Genomic DNA, 27,021 nt, shown 5'->3' with positions numbered 1-27,021 from the left:
CTAGCAGCCAAAGTTGCCGTTTTTCCTGTAAGTTTTGTAGTTTTCGTTACTGGTGGGCATGAAGACCCCTTTGTACCCAGACTGCCGCCACTAGTCGCCCCCAGCGCCACGCGTCACATCACGCCCGTACTTGAACTTGAATCCCATTCCATTCTTCAGAGGCAACCCCTGCCACACACACACACACACACACACACTCGGGCGCTGGGTCCTCCCTGAGACGTGATTGCTCGGGTCCTGATTGATCTGGAGAGGAGGTGTTGTCTTCAGAGGTTGAGCCATTCTGCGCTCTGATGCCAAAGCGCACATGGAGGACTGTGCCAAAGACTGCGCTCACCTGGCGAGCCCGCCGTCCACGGATCTTGGATTTCCATTATAACCGGACAACAACTGTTTTACGACTTTTTAAAAGAAAGAATACGTGCATTTAAAGACTCGGAATCGATGTCGTCAGAGGTTGTCGTCGGAGTGATTTCCTCACATCGCTGTCTCAGGTTAAGTGGCACTTAGTTACCGCTTCACGACAGCCGAGACCAATTTATTCTGTTCTGAGAGGACAAGTGTTCGTTTGAGCCGTTGATAACGACCCGCGAACGCAGTGGGAACAATACCTGGACAGTGGAGGAAAGTTTGGAGAGCTTCGGGAGCATTAGTCCGAGTGTCCGTGAGATGCTGCTGTGAATGCGGGGCGATGTCCCGACGGAAGCAAGGAAACCCACAGCATCTGTCCCTCACACAGAGGGAGAACCGACCGAGTGAGTAGCCTACACACACTGTCACACACACTGTCTCCTACATACTTCATTAAAACTTTCTTTCTTTCTTTCATTCTTTCTTTCTTTCTTTCGCAAGCGCAGAAGGTGTAAACAAAACAACAATCATTATCAGTTAGTCAGACTGATATCTGTAAGTAAACGCGATTAGCTTTTTTTAATGTAGCACTGCTAGTGTTACACGTTTATGATTATCAGCACATAAACCATATATAAGTACTATTTTTTTGCCAAATGTAATTATGTGCACTATACTATTATTTCATTTTTATTTATCGATAATCTATAACAGTTTGGGGCCTGTTAGTTTTTATTGTTTATGTCAGTCGATCACTATGATGATACTGTGGATGATTCACATTCACTGTGAATAAATGATTTGAAAAATTTCCAAGTTCTAAATATAATTCATAGCTTACAGTCACCCAAAATACCGAGAGACCCCCACGCTCATCTGCTCTGTCCCACCTCAGCACACACACACACACACACACACACACACACACACACACACACACACACACACACATGGCTTGTCAAGTTTATTTTTATGTTGTTTATTTAAAAGGCCAAAACTTTGCTAAATAGCCTGCCCTTCATTTACATCTAAAAACAAAGTGCTTATACGTTTATAATTTGTTGTGTATTTTTATTATAATCTCTGTTTTACAATATCAGGGATCAGATGCATGGATGTTGATCATTCAGCGTTCATCCTTAATTTAACCTTTTATCTAAGATGCTCTACACACTATTTCTTGTAAAACTTTATGTAAAAGCGTCAAGTGCACTAAAACCCTTATTTAAGTTTTCTTTTGCTCAGTTTTTTTTATTCACCTAAAAGCTTTTTTATTTTGCACAATAAAAAAAGAAGCATAAATTAGCTGAAGTGTAAACTATTCAGAATTACACAATGCAACCTAATCTGTCTACTTTATAAAAGCTCAGTGATATAATCTCCACAAAATGTTCATAAGCGTTTCCAACACTGATTGTAGCCACAAACAATAAAAGACCAGGAAGTTTTTTTTTCCCTCCATTAATAATACTTTGCATATCATTAATATGAATTATCCCGTACTCCAGTAACACATTTTATTGACTGACCTCAAGATGCATTTAACAAAATAATTCATATTACAAATTATTGTATTTTTTGAAATCTTTTTTTTTTTTTTTTTATCTAACTTGACATTTTTATGCTCAGTGCTTTTTGCCTTGTTATTTATTTAGTCATTTCTGGTTTCACTGAGAATGTGTGTACAATGCGAAGGCGTGCCTTCCTGAAAATATCTGATTCAGTCGTGAGTAGATGGTCTTTACACGTCAAATTTGACACTGTTTATGATGTTGGCGTTTTCAGAAAAAGTGAAGACAGGAGATGAGAAAAATGTGTAAAAGGAGTGGGTGGGCTTATAGAGAGCCGGTGGCCTTTAAATTCAAAACCACTGCTAGTCAGCCAGTTCATTTCACCTGATGCGGTTTATTTAGCAGATAGTTTGCTTCTCTCCCCCCCCCCAGTTATTGTTTCTGGTTTCTTTCCAGTTTTATTGATTAACAACAAACACGAAAACGTCGTGTACATAGTGCTTAGTTGCTAACCTGTCCAGTGTATGTTTCAGTGTGCAAATGTGTTGAGCAGAATAATTATACTGTGTCTCAAATACAAACATAATTAGTCTGGCAGTAGTGTGTGTCGCTTGGCAAATGCGCAGTTTACATTGTGCGCTCTATACACTCCATCGCATGTGTACAGAGCGTAAACCGACACTTTTTTAAAGTGGACTCGGCTCAGGTTTGCACGCCACCCTCCACCCCAGCCTTCACGGGGCAAGATCCTCGCGCTCTTTCAGGGGTGTCTGTCCGCAGGGGAAAACACAAAAGTGCCCTCATTTGGCTATGTCAATGCTCTTGGCACAAAAACATGTCAGTTAGCTGGAGGTTGCACAATAGAGAGAGCGACAGGACCTATAGATCACACTCAAGGAAACAGGAATATCCACATACTTCCCGTCTTGAAATAAACGCGGGGTGCACTCTCCGCCCGCAGGTGTGCGCGTTAGAAAAAGACGTCTCGAGCCGCGACCTAAAATGGCAGGGCTCTCGTAGATGCAAAATACGGGCTCTTGAGGAAGTCTTCGAGACGAAAGCGCTCGTATTTAGATTTCCGCAACGGCAGCCTCAGTTGAAACTTATTCGTTTTTCTTCATAAGAAGCATGTGAATTATGTGAACATGTATGATTCATTACATCCCTGCTTTTTTTTTCTTTTTCTGGTGGGTCGGTTGTGGGTGGGGGCCGTCCATTAGGGCCCTCACTGGCTTTTAAAATGCTAAAACGACTCTTGCTTTGAATGTTCACATGACGTTGTCCGTGATCTTTTAGTGGCCGCTGGTCACCGTGAACCACTGGACCTCTGTGCCTTTGATTTCTGAGAGTGGAAAGGGTCACATCAGCCTTTTACAGCTGGCTGACTTTTTTTTAGGAGTGATTTTATAGCACTCTCCAGCCTCTTTGTGTGTGTCAGCACAGCCTTGGAGAGAACTTCTTTCACAGACCGTGTGAGCCGAGAGCTGTTTGATGGACGTGCGGTTACCCGCTGATCGGACTCGTCTGACCTGACTTGGCAAATATTATAGGCGAGTCTCTGTTCGGTTTATTTCACGAGTGTCGTATTTGCTGTTTTGCACAGCTTCAGTGGAGTGTAAGTGTGCACGGTTGAAGCTGATAGGGGGTGCTGTAAGTCCTTACGAGAGGGAAAGTGATCGTGTGTGTGTGTGTGTGTGTGTGTTTTCCTTGAGAATCTGATTACTGCCTTCAGGAACCATGATAACTGTATTTATAATGGTTAATACCCTAAATTGCTATCTCTTCTCCCAAGTGTATCATTCCCACAACAGGCTCAGTATAAATCTCTTATCTTACGCTAAAGGTAATTAATTCAGTTTATTGCTGTATAGACCTCACCCTGGGGAGCAGTAATATAGACGCTGTGCTCCTAAACATTTCACGTCCTCGCCTACACTAACTTTTTAAAACAATGTTTGTGGTTCTGCTTTCAAATATAGAGCTTTATGGGAGACTTCAGTCACTAGCGCACACGTGCATTTCAGAATTGTGCGCATTTGTTTGGCACACGTCCAGAAGCAGTTGAGAGTGTATAGGCCTTAAATGAAGATAAGCACGTCTGCATATGGAAGGTTTTTTTTTTTTTTTTACTTGCACCTGTGAGCTCAGAAATCACAATTAGGCAAAGTCTTTTAACACATGCTGAAGACGTTAACAGATCCTCAAATATATAGCACTCACAATCTGTGAATTGTGCTGAATGCGCTCTGTGATGTTTGTCGTCCGCTACATGTGTGTTTATTATTTTTATTTATTATTACTTTAATCCAGGGCCATAACCATCATCATAGATTTGACCTCAAATTATTCATTATATAGAATTATTCATAATTAGGCAAATTGTTGATGAGTATGGATTTTTTTTAATGAGTAGTTCGTAAACGTTTATCTTTGCTTCCAACACAAATTACTGTAATTACTACAGTGTTATTAAAATGCTTTTTAACAGGATAACTAGACTTTTTTTTTTTCTTCCTGAGGGTTATTCACTTTTTTTTTATAGATTGTTTCAATACACACTTTATATTCTTAGTGTTATGTATACGTACGTACTGGTTTCCTCTTCGTGTACATATTTAAGTGGGGTTCAAAAGTCTGAGACCACTGCATTTTTTTATTATTATTTTTATATTATCGTATACCAGTTTCAGTGAAATGTTGATTAAAACAATAGATGCATTTCTGAAGATCTATTTTGTATGCCCCACCTTGGCTTTAAGAACAGAAGCACTTTAGTTGCATAAGCTGCTCCATTTGTGCAAAACCTGATTTGTTTTCCCAGTATTATTCGAGAATGTTTCAATGATCGTCTGACACTTCAGTGCAAATCAAATCTGACTATTTGTTCAAAAGAGTTTGCATGGTCAGTGTCACAAATGAGCTTTTTTGATCATTACCTTAGTGAAGAATCTTAAATCAATCTCCATCATTATATATCATGTTTCTTTGTTTTAAAATGGACTGTTTATTTCCTAATTTTCCTAATTTGAATTAGATTGCATATCTATGGACCTTTTTATTCCCCTGAATAGTGAGCAAATATCTGTAAATTTACAGTATTATTATTATTATTAAAAGAAACCCTAAGCTGATGATGTATGTAATTGATAATATCAGCCTTTAAAGGTGTATGTTTCGGCGTCTGATTGAAATATCACACCACACACATCATCTGCTGTACACCTGTGGCTCCCACAACCCCCTTCTCCTGTCGAGTCCGCTGCTTTCGTCTGGCCTGTTCGGGACGGCTCCCTCCCAGCGCTCAGTTCCGTGGCATTGGACTCATTCCAAGTCCACGATGTTTGTGTTCTCCTCCTTGGCGTTACTCCACTGCTCCGCTCTCGAGAGCCGAGTGTGTGGCAGCGGCCCGGTGTGTGTGATGTCGGTTTATATCTGTTTAGATATCACATGCTGCCGAAACTGACTTCAGTCAACTATATCAGGGGTTCCTAAAGCTTCCTCTGAGCTGAACCCCTTAGATGTAAAATATTTACTTAAGGTAATAATAACTTAATAATTTAACGACACAATCATATGTTCACGGTCCTCTGATGTTGATTTTCATGATTTGTTATCACAACTTTTTATCTTTTGTCAAATGAACTTAGATAATTAATGTGGTTCAGATAACATAATATTTTTAGTTTGTTTTCATTAAACCAATCTCCTTCATTGCATTAACTCAAAAAAATTAATTTCAATGAACTCAAAATTTTAGGGCAACTTAGTTTTTTAAGTTAAACCGACAATACGTTTTTTAACAGCGTGCAAATAAACAGATCAAATATTTAATGTTTTATTTAGTTTGTTTTCATTTTTATTTATTTTTATATAAATTCTTTGGCTGCACGGAAAAAATCACAGTGCAATTATTTTGTTGTGAGTTTGAAAGTGTTATGACATTTCATCTCGTATGAAAACTATAACTAAAAGTATATTTCAAGTCAAATCAAGTCTCCTTTATTTATATAGCGCTTTATACATTGATTGTTTTTAAGCAAGGTAACACTTTATTTTAGTGTCATTGTTACATATGTTACATGTGGTTACTAATAATAACTATAAATTATGCATAATTACACGCAACTAAACTAAACCAATCCAAACCCTAACCATATAGTAAGTACATGTAGTTAATTAATATTACTCTGTACTTAAATGTATAATTACAGTGTAACAAGGACAGCTTAAAATAAAATGTGACCCTATAATGTTAGGATAATAATGTGACCCTATAATGTTAGTACTAAACTATAGGTTTAGTTTAGGGTTAGTTGCATGTAGTTCTGCATAATTTATAGTTGTAATGTGTAACAAACAAGGACACTTTAAAATAAAGTGTTTATTTCAATTAATTGTGGAGCCCCATTATTTATTTATTTTTTTTACATTCGATTTAATTATTAGCTTTTCATCAACTCACAAACCCCATGGGAAACCCTGAACTGTATGATGTCAGATGTTCTATATTTAATACAGATCAAGATATACTGTTTTAAAAGAACTCCAAATATCAATTTGCCACTAAATGGCCCAAGGGATTGTGGGTCACTGTGCTGAGTCCCAAAAAAATGCTACAGGAATCAAGTTACTGTCGCTCTTCCCAGGACTCTGCTGAAGATTGTGTTTGTCTCTCAGGCAGAGACTGGAGTTGATTTGCTATCGGATCTCATACTGCTGCTGTTTTTTCTCTCTCTCTGTGAATCTGTTTTGTATCTCATTGTGGTTTTGTGTGTTGAGTCAGATCCATTTCGCAGCAAATAGTTGACTGTTTCGTCATCGATAATAATTTGGGCGTCGAGATGCCAAACAGGGAATTTCGAGAGGGTGCGAAATGACAAAGATGAGGCTGGTTTTCACACACGAAAACGGCTGTTTGTGAGGCTCCTTAACCGCTGTTCCCAAGGTGCACCTGCGATGTGAGGCGACCCGTGCCTGAGAGCGTATTTTGAGGCTGTCTTGCGGCTTTTGCGAGCACTAGTTTGTCTGCTGCGATATACCTGTATGGTGCATGTGCACCTCTCCAACATCCGTCCAGCGTGCAGAAAAGTAGACCGGAAACACAGATACCACTGCAAGACTGCGACTGTACTACTTGCCACACACACACACACACACACACACACACACACACCCTCCACTCATCTTACTGTGCAACTCACAGGTGTTTGTCTATGCTGTGTGAGCTGTGAATTTCGCTTTTTTTGCGGACAGTATTAGACACAGAGGACCATATCGACATAACAGTTCCACAAAGAAATGCTTGAGACAGTTTTGAGATTGTAAATATTGACTTTGTAAATATTTGAGAGTCCGTTTTCCTCGATACTAGTGCTACTGTAAAAAAAGGTTGCTGCCTGTCAACTTGGATGTTTAAGTTGTGTCAACTTAAATTACATTAAACTGACTTAAAAGTTATTTGAATCTTGTATAACGTTGAAAATCGGTTAACTTATTTTGATGAGTTCAATGTAAAGAAAAAACATGTCATTACTTATTGATCATGTAACTTTTTACAGTAGCTTGAGATTATTTTTTTATTAACAGATTCTGTCCGTTGCTCTTTATAGACACTCGCAGTGATTTGTGAGGATAGCTTGCAAATGTGTGTGGAACATTTTGGTCCATGAAGTCGTTTAAAATAACTAATTTGTCGTCTACTGAGTCTACGGTACATGCAATTCCCCGACAGGCAAGTTAATCATGTCTGGACCAGTTTGATAGCCAGACAAAAAAAAAAAAAGCAACAAATTTGCAACTCACAATAACTGAAGAGCAAAAATCAGACACACCAATAGCAATTTGTCATTTAGGAACCTGACAGGTCCTTTAATTAGTTAAACCTACTATTTTAAAGTCAGCCTAGGGAAGGCAAGGCAATTATTTATAATATTCCACATTTTATATAGAACACAATGTTAATTCAAAATGCTTTACACAGTCATAATAAAGAAAAAAGAAGAGAGATATAAAAGACATATAAAAGTTAAAGCAAAAAAAGCATTACTTTTTCACTCTCATGTCATTGCAAATGGATGGGTTTTTTTCTCTCCATAGAAATCAAAAGGAGTATTTTTGAAGAATCTTCAAGGAGCTCTTTTCCATAAAATGACAATTCACTGTCAAGCCTCATAAATGATGAAAAAAGTGGCATAAAAGTAGTCAATTCGGTCTTCTGAATTCATATGATAGCTTTTTGTCACAAACAAGACATCAAGAAAGTATTTTCTTCTATCAAATATGGTTTACATTACAGCTGAAGTAGAGAACATGAATTTTAGTGAACATCTTAAATAACTGTTATAAGTTCCCCACAAAAGCTATGAAATGATTTCTGAAGACCTGCAGTATAGTGCTTGATATGTATGATGATGTGTTTTTTTTTAGCTTTTTTTGGTCTTTTTTGGAGCTTGACAGCCAAAATAACTGTTTGAAGATTCAACTCAGGACCAGTAAAAATTTCAGCACAGTGGTTCATTTGAGAATGCAAACAGATGTTTTCAGTCCGGACTTGAATGTGGTTACCGTTGGAGAACTTCTGACATCTTTTGGAAATCAAATAATCTTCACCTGCACTTGCCAAACATGGAATGTAGTTAGTCACACTTGTCGCTAGCAGCAAATCTTGCAAATCACAAATGACAGCCGTCTTTGGTGAATCGCGATATATATATATATACATATATATATATATATATGTATACAGTAGCCTAGTCAACATTTGAAGTGGATCAAAAAAGTTTATCAAAGTTGTCCTAAGACGAGAACGGGTATTGTTCAAAATTCATGGATAACTTTGATGAAAGGTTTTGATCCACTTCAAATGTTGACTACTGTATATATATATATATATATATATATATGTTTGTGTATAGACAAATATATAGCTTCAGTGGTGCATTTTGTGACGTTGATAGCTTTGATGATTTCCTTTATTTATAATTTGGTATTGACTTAAGGTTGAAACTTAATTTAAATCCTATAAGGTTCAGATGACCAAAACATTAACTTAGACCCTTATGGATTTTATCAATGATAAATTAAATGGATTGGAAAATATATAAAAAAAGAGAAATAGCCAATGAAACCAATATTCAAATTGATTCAAACAGGCAGAAACACATTGAAAGACTTTTATATCTACAGTTACAGTATTTGCAACTACCAGATTGATCTGTTACATCTCAAAATGTATTATTACAGGCCAGTCATTATTATTATGCACTGTGCACTGATTGATATTTCCCCCACTGTGTTTCACGCCTCAGCTGGGCCAGATCATGACGCAGGGGTGGACCAGTGCCCATCGGACGGCTCTGTGGGCGGAGCCGGAGAGAGTGACCTGCTGACCTGCGGTCAATGTCAAACCAACTTCCCCCTGGGAGATATTCTAGTGTTTATCGAGCACAAGAGGAGACTGTGTCCCGGACCCAGCGTCTGTTTCGACAAACCAACCGACTCCGGCGGCTCCCCGTCCCCCAGACCCCCTCGGGTGGAAGTGTGCCGGAGGTCTGGGCCCGTGGAGGTTGGGATCCAGGTCACGCCAGCAGAGGAGGAGGAGGTGAAACGACTGACGCCTGCCAGAGGAATCTGCCCCAAGCAGGAGGGCGTCCCAACAGGTAGGTGTTTTAACACTGAGAGCTGGAGGAGGGGAAGGTTTAATAGTCTGAAGCTTGGCAGGAGAGAGAAGTCTGTGAACTTACAAACACACAAAGACTCTTAGTTATATTCTTGAAATGGGTAACACTCTTAAAGAACCAACAAAAAAGTATTTTCTGGTCAATAACCTGTTAAGGGTTCTTCCGATTTTACAGTACATAGTAACTAAAAACGTATTTTTGATACGCTTTAAAAAGTGGTAACCTGCCATTGTTAAGCTAAAGAGCTATTTCTACCTGACTGTACCCTTAAATTTAGTTTTATTGGTGTAACCTAATATATTTAGATTAATTCAGTCATGTTAAAACATTTTTTTTATTTGAATACAATTAATTAATTTAGATTATTTAGGTTACCATTCTTTTAACATTTAACAGACAATTAAACTTTTATTAGATGGTTACTACATTATTATTCAGTATCAATATTAAAACCCATTCGATTCTAATTAGAACCTCACTTATTTTACATATTTTATAATAAATATTATATTTGGAATATTTTACACCAAATGACTCGTCATGTCATTTCAACCCTGTACTATTTTCTTTTCTCCGTGAAACACAGAGATGGCTGAGCTTTGAACAATGACACTAGTGTCAGATGATGTTGATGGGTTAAAGGTGCCATTCTTAAATTGAAAACAACCAATCATACAAATGATCTCATCTGAGATTTGTGAGCTCTGGAAGAGAATTAGATTTTTCGGTCAATAACAAAATAATACATTTTTATCTGTTCTTCACACAAAGCTATTGTACGACTTAAATCACCATGAAATCAAATTTGACGATTCTTGTTTTGTAGAGAATATTGCAATATTTATTATAAAATGATTTCTCCGCGCACATCATTATTTTTATTTGATTCACATGCCCTCGTAATCTTTAAGCAAAGTAACTTCCTCTTCCTCTTGCAACGACTTCTCTTCTCTGATGATGCGTTTACTGGCGCGAGGGCGGGGCAACCTGTCACTCACATGAGATCCACCAATAGCAAACCACAAATCAATTCCCCATGGACAAAATCAAGTCTCGCCCCACATTTTTTCTTGTTCGAGAAGCCTATTACTTCATAATAGGATAGAAAAGAGGATGTCACAACTTCTGTCTTGCTGTCTTTACGAAATAGTTCCATAAGAGTACTTTTATGCTGCTTTTTAGACCTTTTTGGAGCTTCACAAGTATAAATCACCAACCATTTTGGTTTTATGAAAAAGAGTAGCTCAGATATTCAGCCTTGCATTCCCTTTTGGAATAATAATAATTATAACATTGGGACATGTTTTTTAAATGGTACTGGGATGAAATGAGGGTGAGTAAATGATGACAAAATGTTATTTTTTTGGGTGACTTTATTTAAGTAGTTTTAAATGCTTAAGTGGTCCACGCACTGTCCATGTGATGTAATGTTCGTCATTGTAAAAAGTGATCAGGTGACTTAACTTAAAAAAATTTAGGAAACCCGTTGCGTTATAATTATTAAGTAAATAAACGTCATGCTTAATTGAAAAAATTAAGTTATGTGAACTTGACAATTCCACATTACTTAATTTTTTCGATTAAGCATGAAGTTGATTTACTTAATAATTTTAAGGCAACGGTGTTACAAACAAATTTTAAGTAAGTGAACTGAACACTTTTTGCAGTGGGGTCCGCGGACTTCCTCGCACATTCGTTTTCGTGACACGCGTATGGTGCGCGTACAACAGCGCATACTCACGGTGAATGTTTAGACAGAAGAGTCCGCTAGTTGGCGATACGCACAGTTCTGATGTACTGTTCAGTAGTCGAAGAAGAGTTTGTTAATAGCGATACTAAACAGTAAACAAAGCAGTATATCCCCTTCTCCATCGTTTTTTGTTTTGGCTCTTGTTCTAAACTTTGCGCACAATGGCAGGTACACAACTGTTCTTCTTCTTCTTTCCGTCCGAGCGAATGCCCTGTAAATGACACGACTCAGTGCTGCCCTCTGAAGTCTGGTAGGGTATAAAAATGCAATTGTACTGCGCATGTATACCTTGCAAGTATACCTTGAAAACTGTGCGCGAGACAAGTGGACGCGGAAAATGAAGAATACCCGGGCCTTTACTTCTGCTTATTACAACACAAACACACAAAGATATATATGAACACACACATACTGTTCACCGGTTCTGACTGGATCGCTTCTCTCAAAAGGTCCTTTTCTTTTGACTCGGGCCTTCAAGAGGGATTAACACCCCTTGCATGATTTTATTAGAGCAAGACGCAGCATCTCTGTCTGTCTCTCTCTCTCTCTCTCTCTCTCTCTCTCTCTCTCTCTCTCTCTCTCTCTCTTTCTCTCATCTTTAAGTGAAACATAACAGCCCTGAGTGCGCCAGCAGCTGAAACCAATTCTCTAAGAGGAACAAACTCCAGAAATCCTCACCCGACGTGTTTGGGGGAAATATCACCGTATTAAGGAAAAGAAAAAAAAAAAAGGCTAAGAAAGCCCATTAAAATTCAAGTGCTAAGAGACATAGTGTGGGGATTAATGAAGAAGATTCCTTATTCCGAGGGTTAAAGACTCAGTTTAGCGTGTGGGGCCTGGAGGGGCCACATGTTATCTTCCACCACAGTGCCGCCCACCCTCCTCTCAGCACACACAGCCTGGACAAGGAAATGCTTCACTTGCTAGTCAGAATATATGACAAATAGAGACAAAGTCAGCAGGACCCGGACTTCAGCCTCGTCAAGAGTTTTTTTTCTTCTCTTTTTTTAAAGTTATTAGTTTTCTGTATTTGTTTGAATGTGCCTTTTTAAAGCACAGAGTTATTTTTTTATTTTTTTTTATATTATCTGAACTTTTTACTGAACAACTTCAGCTTTAGTTTTGCTTCGTTGACAGAAGTCGTCAAGGTTATCCACAGAAATGCAGGGCAGGAAGGTGCTTAGGGCTTGATTTTAATATTGCCAGAGCATGAAAGCTTAGCTCAACACCTTAGATTGCCACTTAACTGTCTTAAAGTTTCAGCCAAATTAGATTATATTTAATGGGGCTAATTAAATACAGTATGGAGCTATGGTCGCCTAGAGGCAAAATCCATTCATGCTGTGGGCCAAAACGCCAAGTGTTAACCCCTTCTCTTCTCATCTCATCTGGAGATGTTATGATGAATGCTGAAAATGGCAGTTCAGTTCAAAAGTGATTTAAGATAAGTATGTTTGTTAAGATTTGTTAAAGGAATGGTTAAAATAAAAAGTAATACATTTAGAAATCTTCCACTCCACTGCAGCTCTCAAATCTATAGTTTACATTACAGGTATAAATCTGATTCCAGAGTAAAAACAAACATACATTTTTTTTGTATCAATAATGAGTTTTAATAGTGCATTTTTATTAAATAAATAATTAAATAAAATTATATGTACTTTTTTTTAAATAATCCAAATTAATAATATATTAAAACAATTGTTTGTTTTAGCTAAATACAGCTTCAAGAGAACCGTGATGCATCAGAGAATCAATTTTTTTTCACAAATCACACCAGATTTGACATCAATGACACTGTGCAACTGATTGCGGAAGTTTGAATATATGTATATGCAAATGAGATTTGAGAAGATTCTAAGTAAACTTCAATTTCTATCTGTTTTTCACACAAAACTACTGAATGGCTTTAGAAGACTTAAATATACAGTGCATTTTTGGTGCTAACCCCAATTCACTTTCATTATATGGAAAAGAGCAGCATGAACATTCTGTTAAACATCTCTTTTTGTGTTCTATGGAAGAAAAACGATGGAGCAAAGTATCAAAAATAGCAAAAGCTTAAACAACCATTATTTATTTATTAATTTTTTACCATTTTTAAATGGCATTACTTTATATAGTCATATATAGATATATTTCTCTCTGTTCCTCTAATATAGAGAATTCAAGTGTTTAAACTAGCTATTTTTTCATGCTAGGTTTATTTTATGCTAGATAATAGTTTATTTAAAGCATCTGATAGTTCTCAGAAAAAAAAGATATGGGATTTATACATCAATTTATATCCTATTCATGAGAAGTGCCCTTTACCTGCTGTTTTTGATAGGATTCCGCCATCAAGTGTGTACCATAATCATTCATGCTATTTTCAAATCTTTTCCCTCATATCTGAAACTGCCCTTAGTTTCTAATCAATCTCTGAACTATCTAGCTAATCATACTCCACGAACGCTGGAGAAAGTGTATACCGCATCGTGCGCTTGTCCTTTCCACCGCTCCTCTAATCACCTAGCATGCGCTCATTTAAATATTAGAGTAGGCTTTAATCATGGAAAGTAATCAGTGTCATGAATATTCATACCGTGCCGGTCTAACAGTCTCATTGTCTCACTCCTGTGCCAAATCGTGTCTTCCTGCCTCTCAGCTGTCTGCTCTGATGGCCCCAGTCTGGTATCAATGGAAAGAAGTTTAAAATAAATACACTATTCATACATGATCCTAAGAGAACCGTGTGTGTGTGTGTGTGTGTGTGTGTGTGTGTGTGTGTGTGTGTGAGTGTGTGTGTTGTGAGAGAGTTTCAAAAGATGAGGAGACTGATCCCTGTTCCAAGTGATGAATATTTGCACAGCGGCTCAAGAAGACGCCATTTGCATAATGACTTTGTAGTTTTGCATTAATTAAATTTGCATATGAAACTGCGTTAATTACCTCTGATCATCTGTTTTCAACGTTGCAGCATTTGATGTCCAGCCTTCGGGGTTGTGATTAGGGGTTACAGTGGCTGTTTCAGACTGTGTGTGTGTGTGTGTGTGTGTGTGTGTGTCAGGGACTGAAGCAAAGAAAGTGAATTTGATGAGTCAGTTTCACAGTCCTTTTCCCTCTTTTTTAGGTCCAAACTCTTGCTAATTTTCTGGCATGGGAAAACAGCACTTCTGAATTCTGTAGTTAAAAGAAAAGACATGTTTTTGAAGTTCAGAGCAATTTTTTTAAATGCACAGTGTCTTCAGCAAGCTCAAGGATCAGATTTTGAATTTCCATGAAGGTGCTGTTTCAAGTACTCTTATACAGGCATTTTTAAAAGTAAAAATCATCAAGAGGTTTTTGTTTCTGTACATCTTTTTGCAAAATTTACCACAGATCCAGCAGTGCAGACATAGACAATGTTGTCTCACACCATAAAGGAAGTTGAGCTTATCCTTGACCACAAGACCTCAACATTAATCTCCAAAACTGTTTCAATATTCACATTTTTGGTTCTCAAATGGTTTTGTCTCTGGACCTATATTATACATTGGATACAATTGTTTAATAGACTTAATTCTGTTAAACTTAAAATAAAATGTGTCCTTATTACAGTGTAATTGCGCATTTATTAAGTAATGAGATATATCAATTAACTACATGCATACTTACTATAGGGTTTGGATTAGGTTTGGTTTGGTTTAGGGTTAGTTGCATGTAATTATGCATAATTTGTAGTTATTACTATAGTAACTACATGTAACGTGTACCAATGACACTTTAAAATAAAGTGTTACCAAAAATGGACAAATTTATAAATGCACAAGCAACCATAGAACAGTGATTTACAGTCTTTATAAACTTTGTTTTATGAATGTAATTTGAATTTTGATAGTTCCATGCTCTTGGCAGCCAATAATTCACTGCTAAAAACACATTGTGGTCACACAAACCATATTTATTTTATCCTCTTTATCCTCTTTTATGTATTTTAATGTCGCCTGGGTCATATTTTCTTTTGCTGTGCATAGTTTTGTTCATGGCTTTCGGGGATAAGAGCATGTCACACAACCTGCCCTCATTTTTTCACCCTTTTAAAAACTATTTTTTATTGACTATCCATTTATAAGTAATTGCATTTTATTATTTGCATTTAGCATTGCTTTTCTTCTGCTGTCTGCAATCTTATCCAAACAGATCTGCGACCCATTTTTGTGTCGCCACGTACCAGTTGAGAACGCTGTTATAGATTAAGATCAGTTCATTTTCAGTTCAGCAAATTCAACAGCAATAAATTCTCAACTCAAATTCAAACTAAAACCAGTACATCTTGTTTTTTGTTTTGTTTTTTTTACATACAATATGAACTAATTTAAAATACAGATTATGTAATTTCACTGACAAATAGAGGCAAAACATACCATTGTATAACCATCATTTTTTGGACATACCATGGTACTATTTGTAAAAACAAGGCACTTACAGTACCATGGTATGTCATATTCCACCACAGTGCTTATTGTAAGGGTTGACTTAAAATTGAAATGTACAATTCCCCAAGTTTTTATAAAGGAAGGAGGATAAAGATGCATGGTTTGAAGTATGTTTTTAAAAAAACAAACAAATAGAGAAACAATTGGTCAATAAACAGATAGCCCCGCCCAGTATTAATAATTTCCAGGGAATCAACCTCACTGTGAAGTAATTTTATACTTCTCCAACTCAAAATTTTGTAGTGACTGGTCACATCTAAATTTTTTCATTGCCCTTATTGAATTTCTGTGAATGGAATTTTATCAAGTGTGGCAACAGTCTGTTAACATTGGCTCAATCAGAATATGTTGAGCCATTGAAAAAATCTAGTTTACCAAACCTAATCTAGTGTTGTTGGTCCAATGTTTTTCTCACTTTGCCAAAAGAAAAAAAAAAATTTTTATGAAAAACATAAATACATTAAGCAAAATACAGAAACCATTTTATCACTTCACATCACTTTATTAACAAATCAATTCCAACACAGGATATTTGGTGAAAATATCGTATTAATATCGTAAAAACACTGAATACATTTAAGGAGTCTTCTGCATAACAGGATGTGTTGATGTGGCGAAGAGAACTTTTAAAAGTGGCACTGCATAGGTTAAAAATCTGCAAATAAATATAAAAACTATAACATTAATGACAAAGTTCCCCTCCACCACATCTGGCAAGTGACAGAACAGAAGTTACTGAATGATATAATGAGGATGAGACTTGTGTCAGTCGATGTAGATTTTGCTTTATCGTTTATTTCATGGTATGTAAATATCCAGCTTTTCAGTTACTGATAGAAGTAATAAAAATAAAATGAATGGATGAATAAGAAATCATGAGCTTGACGTGTTTGTTTTTAAAAGGCAATAAGCCAGCCTAATGCAAATTACATCTCAGCAGTTGATCAGACCGTATTTTAGACATAGATATGATATGAGGAAAAATAAAATAAAATTATTGGCTACCATCAGATAATTATGTGGTAACAAGGCAAACACGATCATGAAACCAATGAATGCATGAATCCTTAATTATTTGAAGTGAAGACCTTAAGCCATGATTAGTACAATGCACCTTTTTGCATGGCGATCATTATTTGGAAGTCATTTATTGAGCCAATATGTAAGTGTCAGTTTCCACAATTTTTCGATTTTTTTTTTTTTTTTTACAGTGCTATAAATGTCCTATTTACTATGTCAAGGTAGAATAAAGTATTTAATCATCAAATCAATTAAACACTTCATCTTTTTGCTGATCTACAAGTCATCAAATCTCAAATCTGGTCTCAGATCTCTCTATTGTGTTTGATGGACAGTACCATGCCAAGTAAAATGCAAAGCCATGATGCCTGGTACTTAACAAAAACCATACCCATGATCCCTTGCAACACCCATGCTATGCTATGATATGCCAGCATTTCTGTTGCAGGGTGCCTGTGGTTAGAGCCTCTGGGATTTCAGGCCTGCTTATATTTTGGGATCCGTCCAAATGAGACCACCCCTTCGCAGTCTGACTGGTGCTGTCTGCCGGCAGGGGTCAACCTGGTCCATGTTGGACGCATTATAGAGCAGGACAGCGCTGCATGTGCGCTCCACACTGAGCCCTGGAAAGAGTTAAAGTCTCCCACATGAAGGCATCAAACGCTCCACATACCACTTTATTGTAGTCATATGGCAGCAGATTTGATATTTTTCCTTCCACAGCAGGGAATAAAACTCGCCACTAATTTGGACTGTGAGCGTCGCCACTAAATTTCAACATGTGCCGATGGTGTTGACCAGATGTGTAATGCTTTTTTCCCCCCTCTTCCTCTCTGTCTCACTATCGCTCTTTCGTCAAATTATCCATGATTGGATTTAAGTGAAATATTTAAGAAGAAATTGCAAGGATGGTGAGATGACATGACAGTGGTTCGTAAACGTTGGATGTAATTTGCACTGCTACCATTGGAACACTGCAGCTCTATTTCAAAACCTACACTTATAAGCTGGTTTGCTAGTCTTTGCTGGTTTAAAGGATTAGTTCACTTCACAGAATGAAAATGTCCTGATAATTTACTCACCCCCATGTCATCCAATATGTTCATGTTTTTCTTTCTTCAGTTGAAAAGAAATGAAGGTTTTTGAGGAAAACATTCTAGGATTTTTCTCCATATAGTGGACTTCACCGGGAATCAACGGGTTGAAGGTCCAAATTACAGTTTCAGTGCAGCTTCAAATGACATTTACATACTTTTCAACCACAAGTGCTCGTCTTGCACGTCCACGACTTCACGCATTACGTAATCACGTTGAAAGGAGTGTGTGACCTGGGCGGAAGCACAGACCTAGTGTTTATAAAGCGAACATGCAACGACTAAATCAAACGCCATTTACAAAAAAATAAAAATAAAAATAGGTAAAACAACGATGTCGGACGATTTTGAAGTTGGAGGAGAAAAAATAAACTACATTTTCCGCCTACGTCAGGTTGCCGCCTGACCTTTCCAACGTGATTACGTAATGCGTGAAGTCGTGGACGTGCAAAATGAGCATTTGTGGTTAAGAAGTATATGAATGTTTTTTTTTTTTTTTAAATGACAGATGGTTTGGCTAGATAAGACCCTTATTCCTCGGCTGGGACTGGTAGAGCCGTTGAAGCTGCACTGTAATTTGGACCTTCAACCCGTTGATAACCATTGAAGTCCACTATATGGAGAAAAGTCCTGGAATGTTTTCCTCAAAAGTGAGTCAATTATCAGGAATTTTTTATTCTGAAGTGAATAAAATCCTTTAAGCTGAAGTGAATCCTTTAAGCTGTTCTCTAGGGCGGCATGATATATTGTAATTAAATCAATATTGTGATATGATTTATGGTTAGGGACTGGTAACCCGAAGTTTGCGGGTTCGATTCTCAATACCGGCAGGTGCCCTTGAACGAGGCACTGAACCTCCAATCGTTGCCGCAGCAAAATGGCTGCTCACTGCTCTGGGTGTGTGTATACTACTCACTACTCCTAATGTGTGTGCACTAACTTGGATGGGTTAAATGCAGATAACAAATTCTGAGTATGGGTTACCATTCTTGGCCTTCACATGTCACTTTCACTTTCACTTTTTCACTTTACATGCGTACAGCTCATGATACAGTGTTTCTGCATCTCGGTTTACAGTAAATGAACCACGAGATGCTGAAATAACGTATAATGAGCTAAGTGTGTGTATATGAACACAGTGAAACCCAGCTTCACTTCACTCTGAAACCCACAGAACTTATCATAGGCAAAACAATAAAAGCACGATGGTTGAAAATGTGAAATTTAAGAAATTAAGACAAATTGTTGTACTGTAATTTTATAGTTCAGTTTCATTTGGAATAATATAGTTGTAATTTTATAATTATTTGTTTTAAATGCAGATTTTTTTACATTAGGTTTCACTACATAATTTACACTACATATATATTGTTTAAAGTCCCCCTGTGGTTAAAATCAAGCTTTGAATGTTGTTTATGTGATGTTTTTAATATGCTTTAAGACAAACCATGTATAAGATGGTTTGTCAACCAAGTCAACACCATTGCTGAGTATTTTCTTCTTAAAACTGCAGTGAACCAAAAACACGGTTTGAAATCGCTGGTGTTTCTGACGTCGCAAACTACCTTGTAACCAATCAGGGGTGCGTTTCCCGAAAGCATCGTTGGCCAACTATGGTCGCAAGTTCATCGCAATGTCCATTGAACTCTATTGGTAACGACGGAACTTGCGACCATAGTTGGCCAACGATGCTTTCGGGAAACGCACCCCAGATCAACGAGTGATCGTCAACGAGTGGATCTCTGAGCTGGTGTGAGTGAGTGGAGGTGGGGCTAATTTGCATATTCATAGAACCGTTTGTACTAAATCAGGCAAGGGTGTAGGGTTAGATTCAAGCTATTTTGAGGCATGAATGTCATTTTGGTTTTAAGGGATAAAATTATTAACTTACAGGGGGACTTTAATATTTTACTTAATAATATTCACAATAAAATAATTATAATTATCAAAATACATTATAAAATAAATAATATTATTTTATAGTCATATTGAGTGGATCAAAACAGCGGGAATGTGACCTATATGCAAAACTTACGTTTTTTTTTTAAATTATTATTCTGTACACATTATGGTAATATTTTTTCAATATTGTGCAGCTTTTATTGATCTCTCATCCTGTCATTATCTGGTCTTCCAGTCTGAACAGCTAGTAAGTCCCCAAAACCCCTCTAAATCCAGACTCATCTTAGGCTGGTCTAAACTGTTACTGTCACATCTATTCATTTAAGTAAAACAGACAAGTCTTAATGCATTTTATTTATCTTTCCCTTTTATTCACTTGACATTAGGATGTCTCTATACCAGTAAGACATTACAATAGTCTTGGCACTGCAGGGTGAGAAAGCGTTTGCGTGGAGAGTTATTTGCCAAAGACTGACTACAGTGTCACAGTCAGGCAGCCAAGCCACACACACACACACACACACACACACACACACACACACGCACGCTGCTGCCCAGAGGAGAAGACTCTTCTGGCGGACTCTCTCAAACCTGCAACATGTGCAATCTATCTGTCCTCTTGCACGTGGCACAGTTTATTGACAACAAACATTTTACGTGTTTAGTTTAGAAAATCTCAGAGTCTGTGAACATTTGAAAGGATGTTAATAAAAACAGTGTCATTATCAAGACGAGATCTTGTTGACTGCACTGAATTAAAATGCATTAAACAGCAGTTTTTTACCATTGCTGTGGTTTAGTTTCAGAGTTTGGTGGCAAATTTCTGTCATTGTGTGTGGAGTCCTGCTGGGTGGCACCGTAAAAGTAGGGCTTTTAAAGGAGATTTTACTTTTTTTCTCAGTCCGTCTGTATTTTCACAGTATATTAATGGCGGTTCTACAATAATGTGGGAATTCCCTGGGAATGAGCAATGTTGTTTGTTTGCACATACTGTCTGTGTTTTTTCAGCATACTCCACCCATAAATGAAAATTCTCTGATCATTTACTCACCCTCATGCCATCCCGGATTACTTTCTTTCTTCAGATGATTTTTAGAAAAATAATCCATGTGAGTCCGTTTAATGCAAGTGTTCGCGACCTTCAAAGTTGATGCTTCAAAAACCACACAAAGCAAACATTACGGTAATCCACACAACCCCAGTTGATGAATAAATGTCTTCACAAGTGAAACGATAGGTGTGTGTGAGAACAATACTTATATTTTAAACGGTTACACTTTATTCCAATGGTCCACTTTAGACATTCTACTGACTTTAAGTAACTTTGCAACTACATGTCAATTTATTATACTAACCCGAACCCTAATGTCTAACCATAACAGTCTACAACAGTCTAACAATACTCTAATGAGTTATTTTACTTGTAGTTGCAAAGTTACTTTTAGCAGAGTGTCTAAAGTGAACCATCGAAGTAAAGTGTAACCTTTTAAACTTATATTCCAGACAACTGTCATATGTACGTTTGTTTGATGTAAACGTCAGGACATTGTGAAACAATTTTCAGTAGAAATATGGAAGGCGCTATTACGCAACTTCCAAAAGAGTACTGAATCTCCTAATCAAAACACAGGCCAAAAAAAAAAAAAAAAAACAACAAGCAGAAACAAGCGATAAAAGCATTGCTTATGAACTTTGTAATCTTTTAAGAAGAAAAAAAAACTTGATTTTCTCAGCTTTTTGTTTAAAATGTTGCTTTTTATGAAACTTTTCCACATTCGTGTTGATAAAAAAAAAAAAAAAAAAGATTGCATAAAGCAGAGGCTCTGTTCTTTATTTTGATATATGGCATGTTCAGATATTCAAATTCGCCAAATGCTGGCGAAGGCTGGAAACTGCTGAAAAATGCTGGCAAAATATTAGTATTTTTCTTACACACATCTCTCTTTTCACGTTGATTTATCAACTGTGGTTGTGTGGATTTCCGTCGTGTTCCCTTTGCGTGGTTTTGAAGCATCACAGAGAGGGAATTTTGTTTTTTAATCTCAATTTGTGTTTTTCTGAAGAAAAAAAGTCTCATTCTGGGATGGCATGAGGGTAAATGAAGAGAGGTTTTTATTTATTTTTGGGTGGACTATCCCTTGCATACATTAAAGGAATAATTCAAATCAAGTCATGCAGTTTGCATGTTGCAATTCTTGCAGGTCGCTTTGCAGCAGACTACTGCATTCTGGCATACTTTACTGGGAATATACAGTTGAATGTCTTTAGTATGAGATCACAGCAAGTTTTTAATTTTTTTCATTAGCTGTCATTTTGGTCTGTTCCCATCTCAGAAATCAGCACAAAGTACTTGAACGAGAGTCTAGTACTCCAAAATAAGGGGAAGGGGCTGCTCTGTCATGTTGATAGTGGTTGATGACATTACAGTCCGAGATTTTGTAGGATGAGAGCCGCCATGATAATTCAGCTTTAAACCCTCCCTGGCATCCCACTGAATGAATAAACCCTGGATCTTATCAGTTTTTATTCATGCCAGTAAGGCTTGTTCTTGCATGTAGTGTGCGGCAGATGTGGCCCTCCCGGTATGTTTGCTGAAGGCATTGGCTAGATGAAAGACTGTTCTTAACCATAAGCTATGCAGGGAGCTGTGCCAAAAAGCTGAAAACGCATCATTGTGAAAACAGCCCTGGGAGAAGCTGATCTCCCCCAGCAGAGGATGAAGAAGGCTGAGGGCGAGATGACACACCACGGAGAAATCGGCGCTCTCTCTTTTAACTTTTGTTCTCGTGAATATGACTGGCATGAAGCGGTTAACCATCGATGTTGTCAATCAGATTATAACTGTAGATACAAAACTTCTCTTCGAAATTTGCATATTTCTAAAAGCAGTACATGGATGGAAAGTGTATGTAGTAAGATCAATTGTACAGGTTAATTTAGGTCTCACAATATTTATAATGCACAGTAGGAAAGATGTAAAAGAACAAAGGTCTACTGTCTGAAAAAAAAAAAAAAAAAAAGTCCTAAATAATAGAGGAGGGACTTCTGGGATGCTGGTTAGTCCTAGAAAAAGCTCAGAGAGTTATAACAATGGATTTTAATATTGAGTTGGGTATTAGGCACGTTTGTGTGTGTGGTCTGAAACAGAGTTGGATAAACATGCGGTAATAAGTATAAATAACAATTATAATGCACTTTATGGACATTTGCCTTGAGATAAACATAGAAAGTATTTTATTTTCAACATGAGAACTTACATTATTATAATGTTTTTTAGTGTATATGCATGTTAAATGCAAAAAAAAAGTTATGTTTAACATTATATTTAAAAACATATAGGCTACAGCATATTATTCGTACTCCATTCTGAACATATAGTGCAAATCTAAACTTAGGCAGATAAAAGAGTCCACAATAAATAGCCAATATAAACAACATCTAATATTGATAGATTTATTTGTGTGTGTGTGTGTGTGTGTGTGTGTGTGTGTGTGTGTGTGTGTGTGTGTGGTCTGAAAAAAAAGTGCATAGACGTGGTATTTAAGTATAAATAACAATTATAATGCACATAACATTTGTAGTGAGGTAAATAGAAAGTATTTCATTTTCAAAGTAAAAATTAGAACTCATTGTGTATACATTACATGTTATAAATGTATTAACATGTTAAATGCAAAAAAAGGGGTCACACTTTAGTGTAGGGTCCAGTTCTCACTATTAACTAACTATTAACTACGACTTTTGCCTCAATAAACTCCTAATTATTGCTTATTAATAGTTGTTAAGTTTATGTGTTGGGTTGGATTAAGGAATGTAGAATATGGTCATGCAGAATAAGACATTAATATGTGATTTATAAGTGCTAATAAACAGACAATATCCTAGACATTTGCAGTGAGTAGACACCGTTCTAACAGAAAACTCTTAATGCGCTCCGACCCGCTCATTCGCACAATTTTCACGCATGCTAACTAGCTAGTTGATAGTGAGATTTGGACCCTAAACTAAAGTGTTACCAAAAAATGTATAATAAAAATGAGATAAAGACAAAACGGCACGACATCTTTAAAAGCAATAATGCTTTTCAAGAAATAGTGCTTCTAAATGGGTTAATATTGGGATAATCTGGTGCTGCTGTCCCTTAAGATGATTATTGTATGCTTAATGATTATTATACTGGTATTAATGCATGGTTATGTAAAGTAGTATTCTGAAAATACTGTAAATCTTATTCTAAAACATCATCGAGGCACAATTTTTTTGATGATTTGAGACTTATTTGAATATTGCACACAATTTAGCATGTATATTATGCAGCCAAAGCTTTAGTCTTGAACTTGAGTTTGTGGTCAGCTGTATCTGTGCAAGGGATTCTGGGTACTCACTGATTCTTGCACCAGTCGTAGCACTGCAGCGTTGGTCCTGCCGAGCGCAACAGAAGTGGAATCCATTCACATGACTGGCGTGTGTCGCAGATCCCGGCACATGAGGTATCGAAGGAGCTGTTTTACAGGGCCCTGATTGTTTGGGAAGGCGCGCTGAGGGCCTGGGGATTTTTTACAGTGAGCTTTAAATGGGTATAGAAGCCTGGGCCCAGCTGGGGACCATTATAGTAGACGTAATCCAAAAAAATACCAGGGCAATTATTTCACATACGGGATAGCTCTCCGCTCTTTTCTGCTTCCCTTGCTCACACACATGAAAAATCTAAAATTTTATGTTGGTCCAGGCTGGTTTATGCTGGTGATAGTACTGGTCTTGCTGGAGACAAGCAAACCTGCAACCAGCATCCCATGCTAGTCCCAGCATGAAAAACATATAATTACTTAAGGTATATCTTAAAATTACTTAGGATATAAAGTTTTTTTTTTTTTTTAAAGATCAAAATTAAGTCAAGTCAAGTCACCTTCATTTATATAGCGCTTTTAACAATATGGACTGTTTCAAAGCAGCTTTACAGTGAGAATAGAAAATTACAGTAACAGATTGTTTTGGCTTTACAGCAGCTCTAGATTAAAGTTATTGTCCAGCTAAAGTTAGTTTTGATTGATACACTTCCGTTGAAAAGATCATTAGTTATTAACTTAGGGGCCGCTAACACGACACCGTTCTAACAGAAAACCCTTACAACAACAGTGCCTGGTGGCTCGAGAACGCAAACCTTGAAATAGATTCCAAGGTTCAAGCCTTGAAGAAAATATACATATACAGTACATATATATATATATACTGTATATATATAAAAAATCATAATTTATAATTTACTCACCCTCAAGTTGTTCCAAACTTGTATGAGTTTTTTTTCTTCTGCTGCACACAAAAGAAGATATTTTGAAGAATATGGTTAACCAAACAGTTTGAAACAGAATTTTCATTTTTTGGTGAATTATTTTTGTTGTTTTAAGCGTGAAGTCACTTAATTATCATAACATTTTTCAGAAATCAAGACTTATATTATGTGATTTTGATTTTCATGTAATTGTATCATCATTTAAGAATGTTTAGATATTTGTACTTGGAAATACGCTAAAACTTTTTTTTTTCTAAGTGTAGTCAGATTTAACGTTTAATAAAAACGTTTGTGTCCAGAACTGAGCGGCCACGAGCAAAATGTCAGAATTCAAACTGTGCACTTCTGGGAAGTCCTGCGACAGAGATGAATGAGTATGCTAACGGATATATTTTTTTTTATCGATCTTTACTTCCAAAAACATTAAAAAAAGGATTAAAAGCATCTAAAAGGCAAAACTATTTCAAAGTAACAACTTAACTAACGCAAGGCTATTTTCATTCCGTCTCATGTCAAACATACAGAGATTAGCTATTAGCGCAAACCGCTAGATATACGGCTGGGAGATTTTGATTGTGATCCAGGTTACGATTGCGATGACATGGAGCAATGTTTGCTTTGAACTGGTCCCTCGCTGTCCCCCTATTTGCTTTTTTCTCTCCACCCCGCTAGCTTTTCCGCGTCTCCCTTCAGCCGCAAGCACCAGTGTCATCCATCAAGTTCCTGCAGCTCTTCTTGAACGGCCTTTTCACGCCAGCCAGATCTTAACACAGTGACGCACACTCCAAGCTATGATTCAGACTAGTTGCAATGCCACAAAACACTGTGCTAATGCACTTCTCTCTGTTCTCACCGAGCCAAGAGTCATAGCTCTTACTGACAGTTAAGTCTTTCCAGTTGTTTTTCACTGTCCTTTCCCGTCTGCGCCGTAGGACGTCTTCGCTCTGGCAGTATCAGATGATGACAGGGCACTCTAGGGTGGCATGTGTTTTCATTTAGATGGTTACGCTACCCTTGGCTGGCCTGTTTCTTCATGAGACTGGCAGTAAGCGTGCAGGAGGAAGAAGAAGGCTGATGTGGGTGTGTCATTATGGATAGGATAGGTATGAGGCTCATGGTGCACTGCAAAAAAAAGTATTTTGTCTTGTTTTAAGATCTTTAAAGCTTTAACACTATATATATACATGTACACATTCATAAGATAGCTCATCCACACCACTAGGTGTCAGTATAAGTCCCAGAGGAACGTCATATTAGCCTGTGCAAACAAAACAAAAAAATACAAGTGGATCCTTAACCCTTAAACGCATTCCTCGTGTCTTTATCGACCCGGGATGTCATTCACTACCCTGTTAAGTCTGTTTTCTAATCATTGTTTTGTGAAAACGGTATAGGGTTGCTAGCGACCTGAGGTATGAAATAGTGTATGGTTTTTTTTTCCCTGCACAAAAATGATTGAATCTCTGATAACTTAATAAGTGCAATTCACCTTTATTCCTCAATGATGACTCATAGTACATCAATGACAATGTTCACTCATAGTTACCTCAGGCAGAAAACAAAAGAATAGGAAGTATCATCAGCAAAAGTTGAAATGGTTCGGTGATTTACTGCAGATCAAGTTCTGAATGCAATCAAATATTAGTATCACTGTTACTTAATGCTGGATCCGATGAAGATGCTGTCCGTCATCAAAATATTGACTTTGATATGATAGCTTTGAGATTATGTTTGAGATGGTGAATACAAGCCAGATGCTGAATGTACTAGGAAATGAGCTCTGACGAGGACAGTGATGATGGTATAAAACATCTGTTTTATATTATTAAAATATCAAGAGAGTTTAGAGATCATTTAGAGATAGATCTGGGTCGCTAAAGACCCGAATATGTAATAATGATTGGCGAAACATTCATGCATTAAAGAGGGAATACACCTAAATAATAAAAATGTATCTTGTTTTATTG

General features: G+C 37.1%; 1 protein-coding gene across 1 annotated transcript in view; it reads left to right on the top strand.

The window, feature by feature from the left end:
* Positions 1-303: 303 nt before the first annotated feature.
* bcl11bb (BCL11 transcription factor B b) overlaps positions 304-27,021 on the top strand; it is a 39,659-nt gene continuing 12,941 nt past the window's right edge. The window contains exons 1-2 of the mRNA XM_084433067.1: positions 304-755; positions 9,170-9,520. Coding sequence (XP_084289193.1) covers positions 692-755; positions 9,170-9,520 — 415 coding nt within the window. The 5' untranslated portion in view covers positions 304-691. The remainder of the gene's footprint in view (positions 756-9,169; positions 9,521-27,021) is intronic.

Source organism: Rutilus rutilus (genome assembly GCF_951802725.1).
Source record: "Rutilus rutilus genome assembly, chromosome: 15".
Classification (NCBI taxonomy): Eukaryota; Metazoa; Chordata; class Actinopteri; order Cypriniformes; family Leuciscidae; genus Rutilus; species Rutilus rutilus.
The sequence above is the reverse complement of the archived record's forward strand: the minus strand, read 5'-3'. Positions and strand labels throughout refer to the sequence as shown.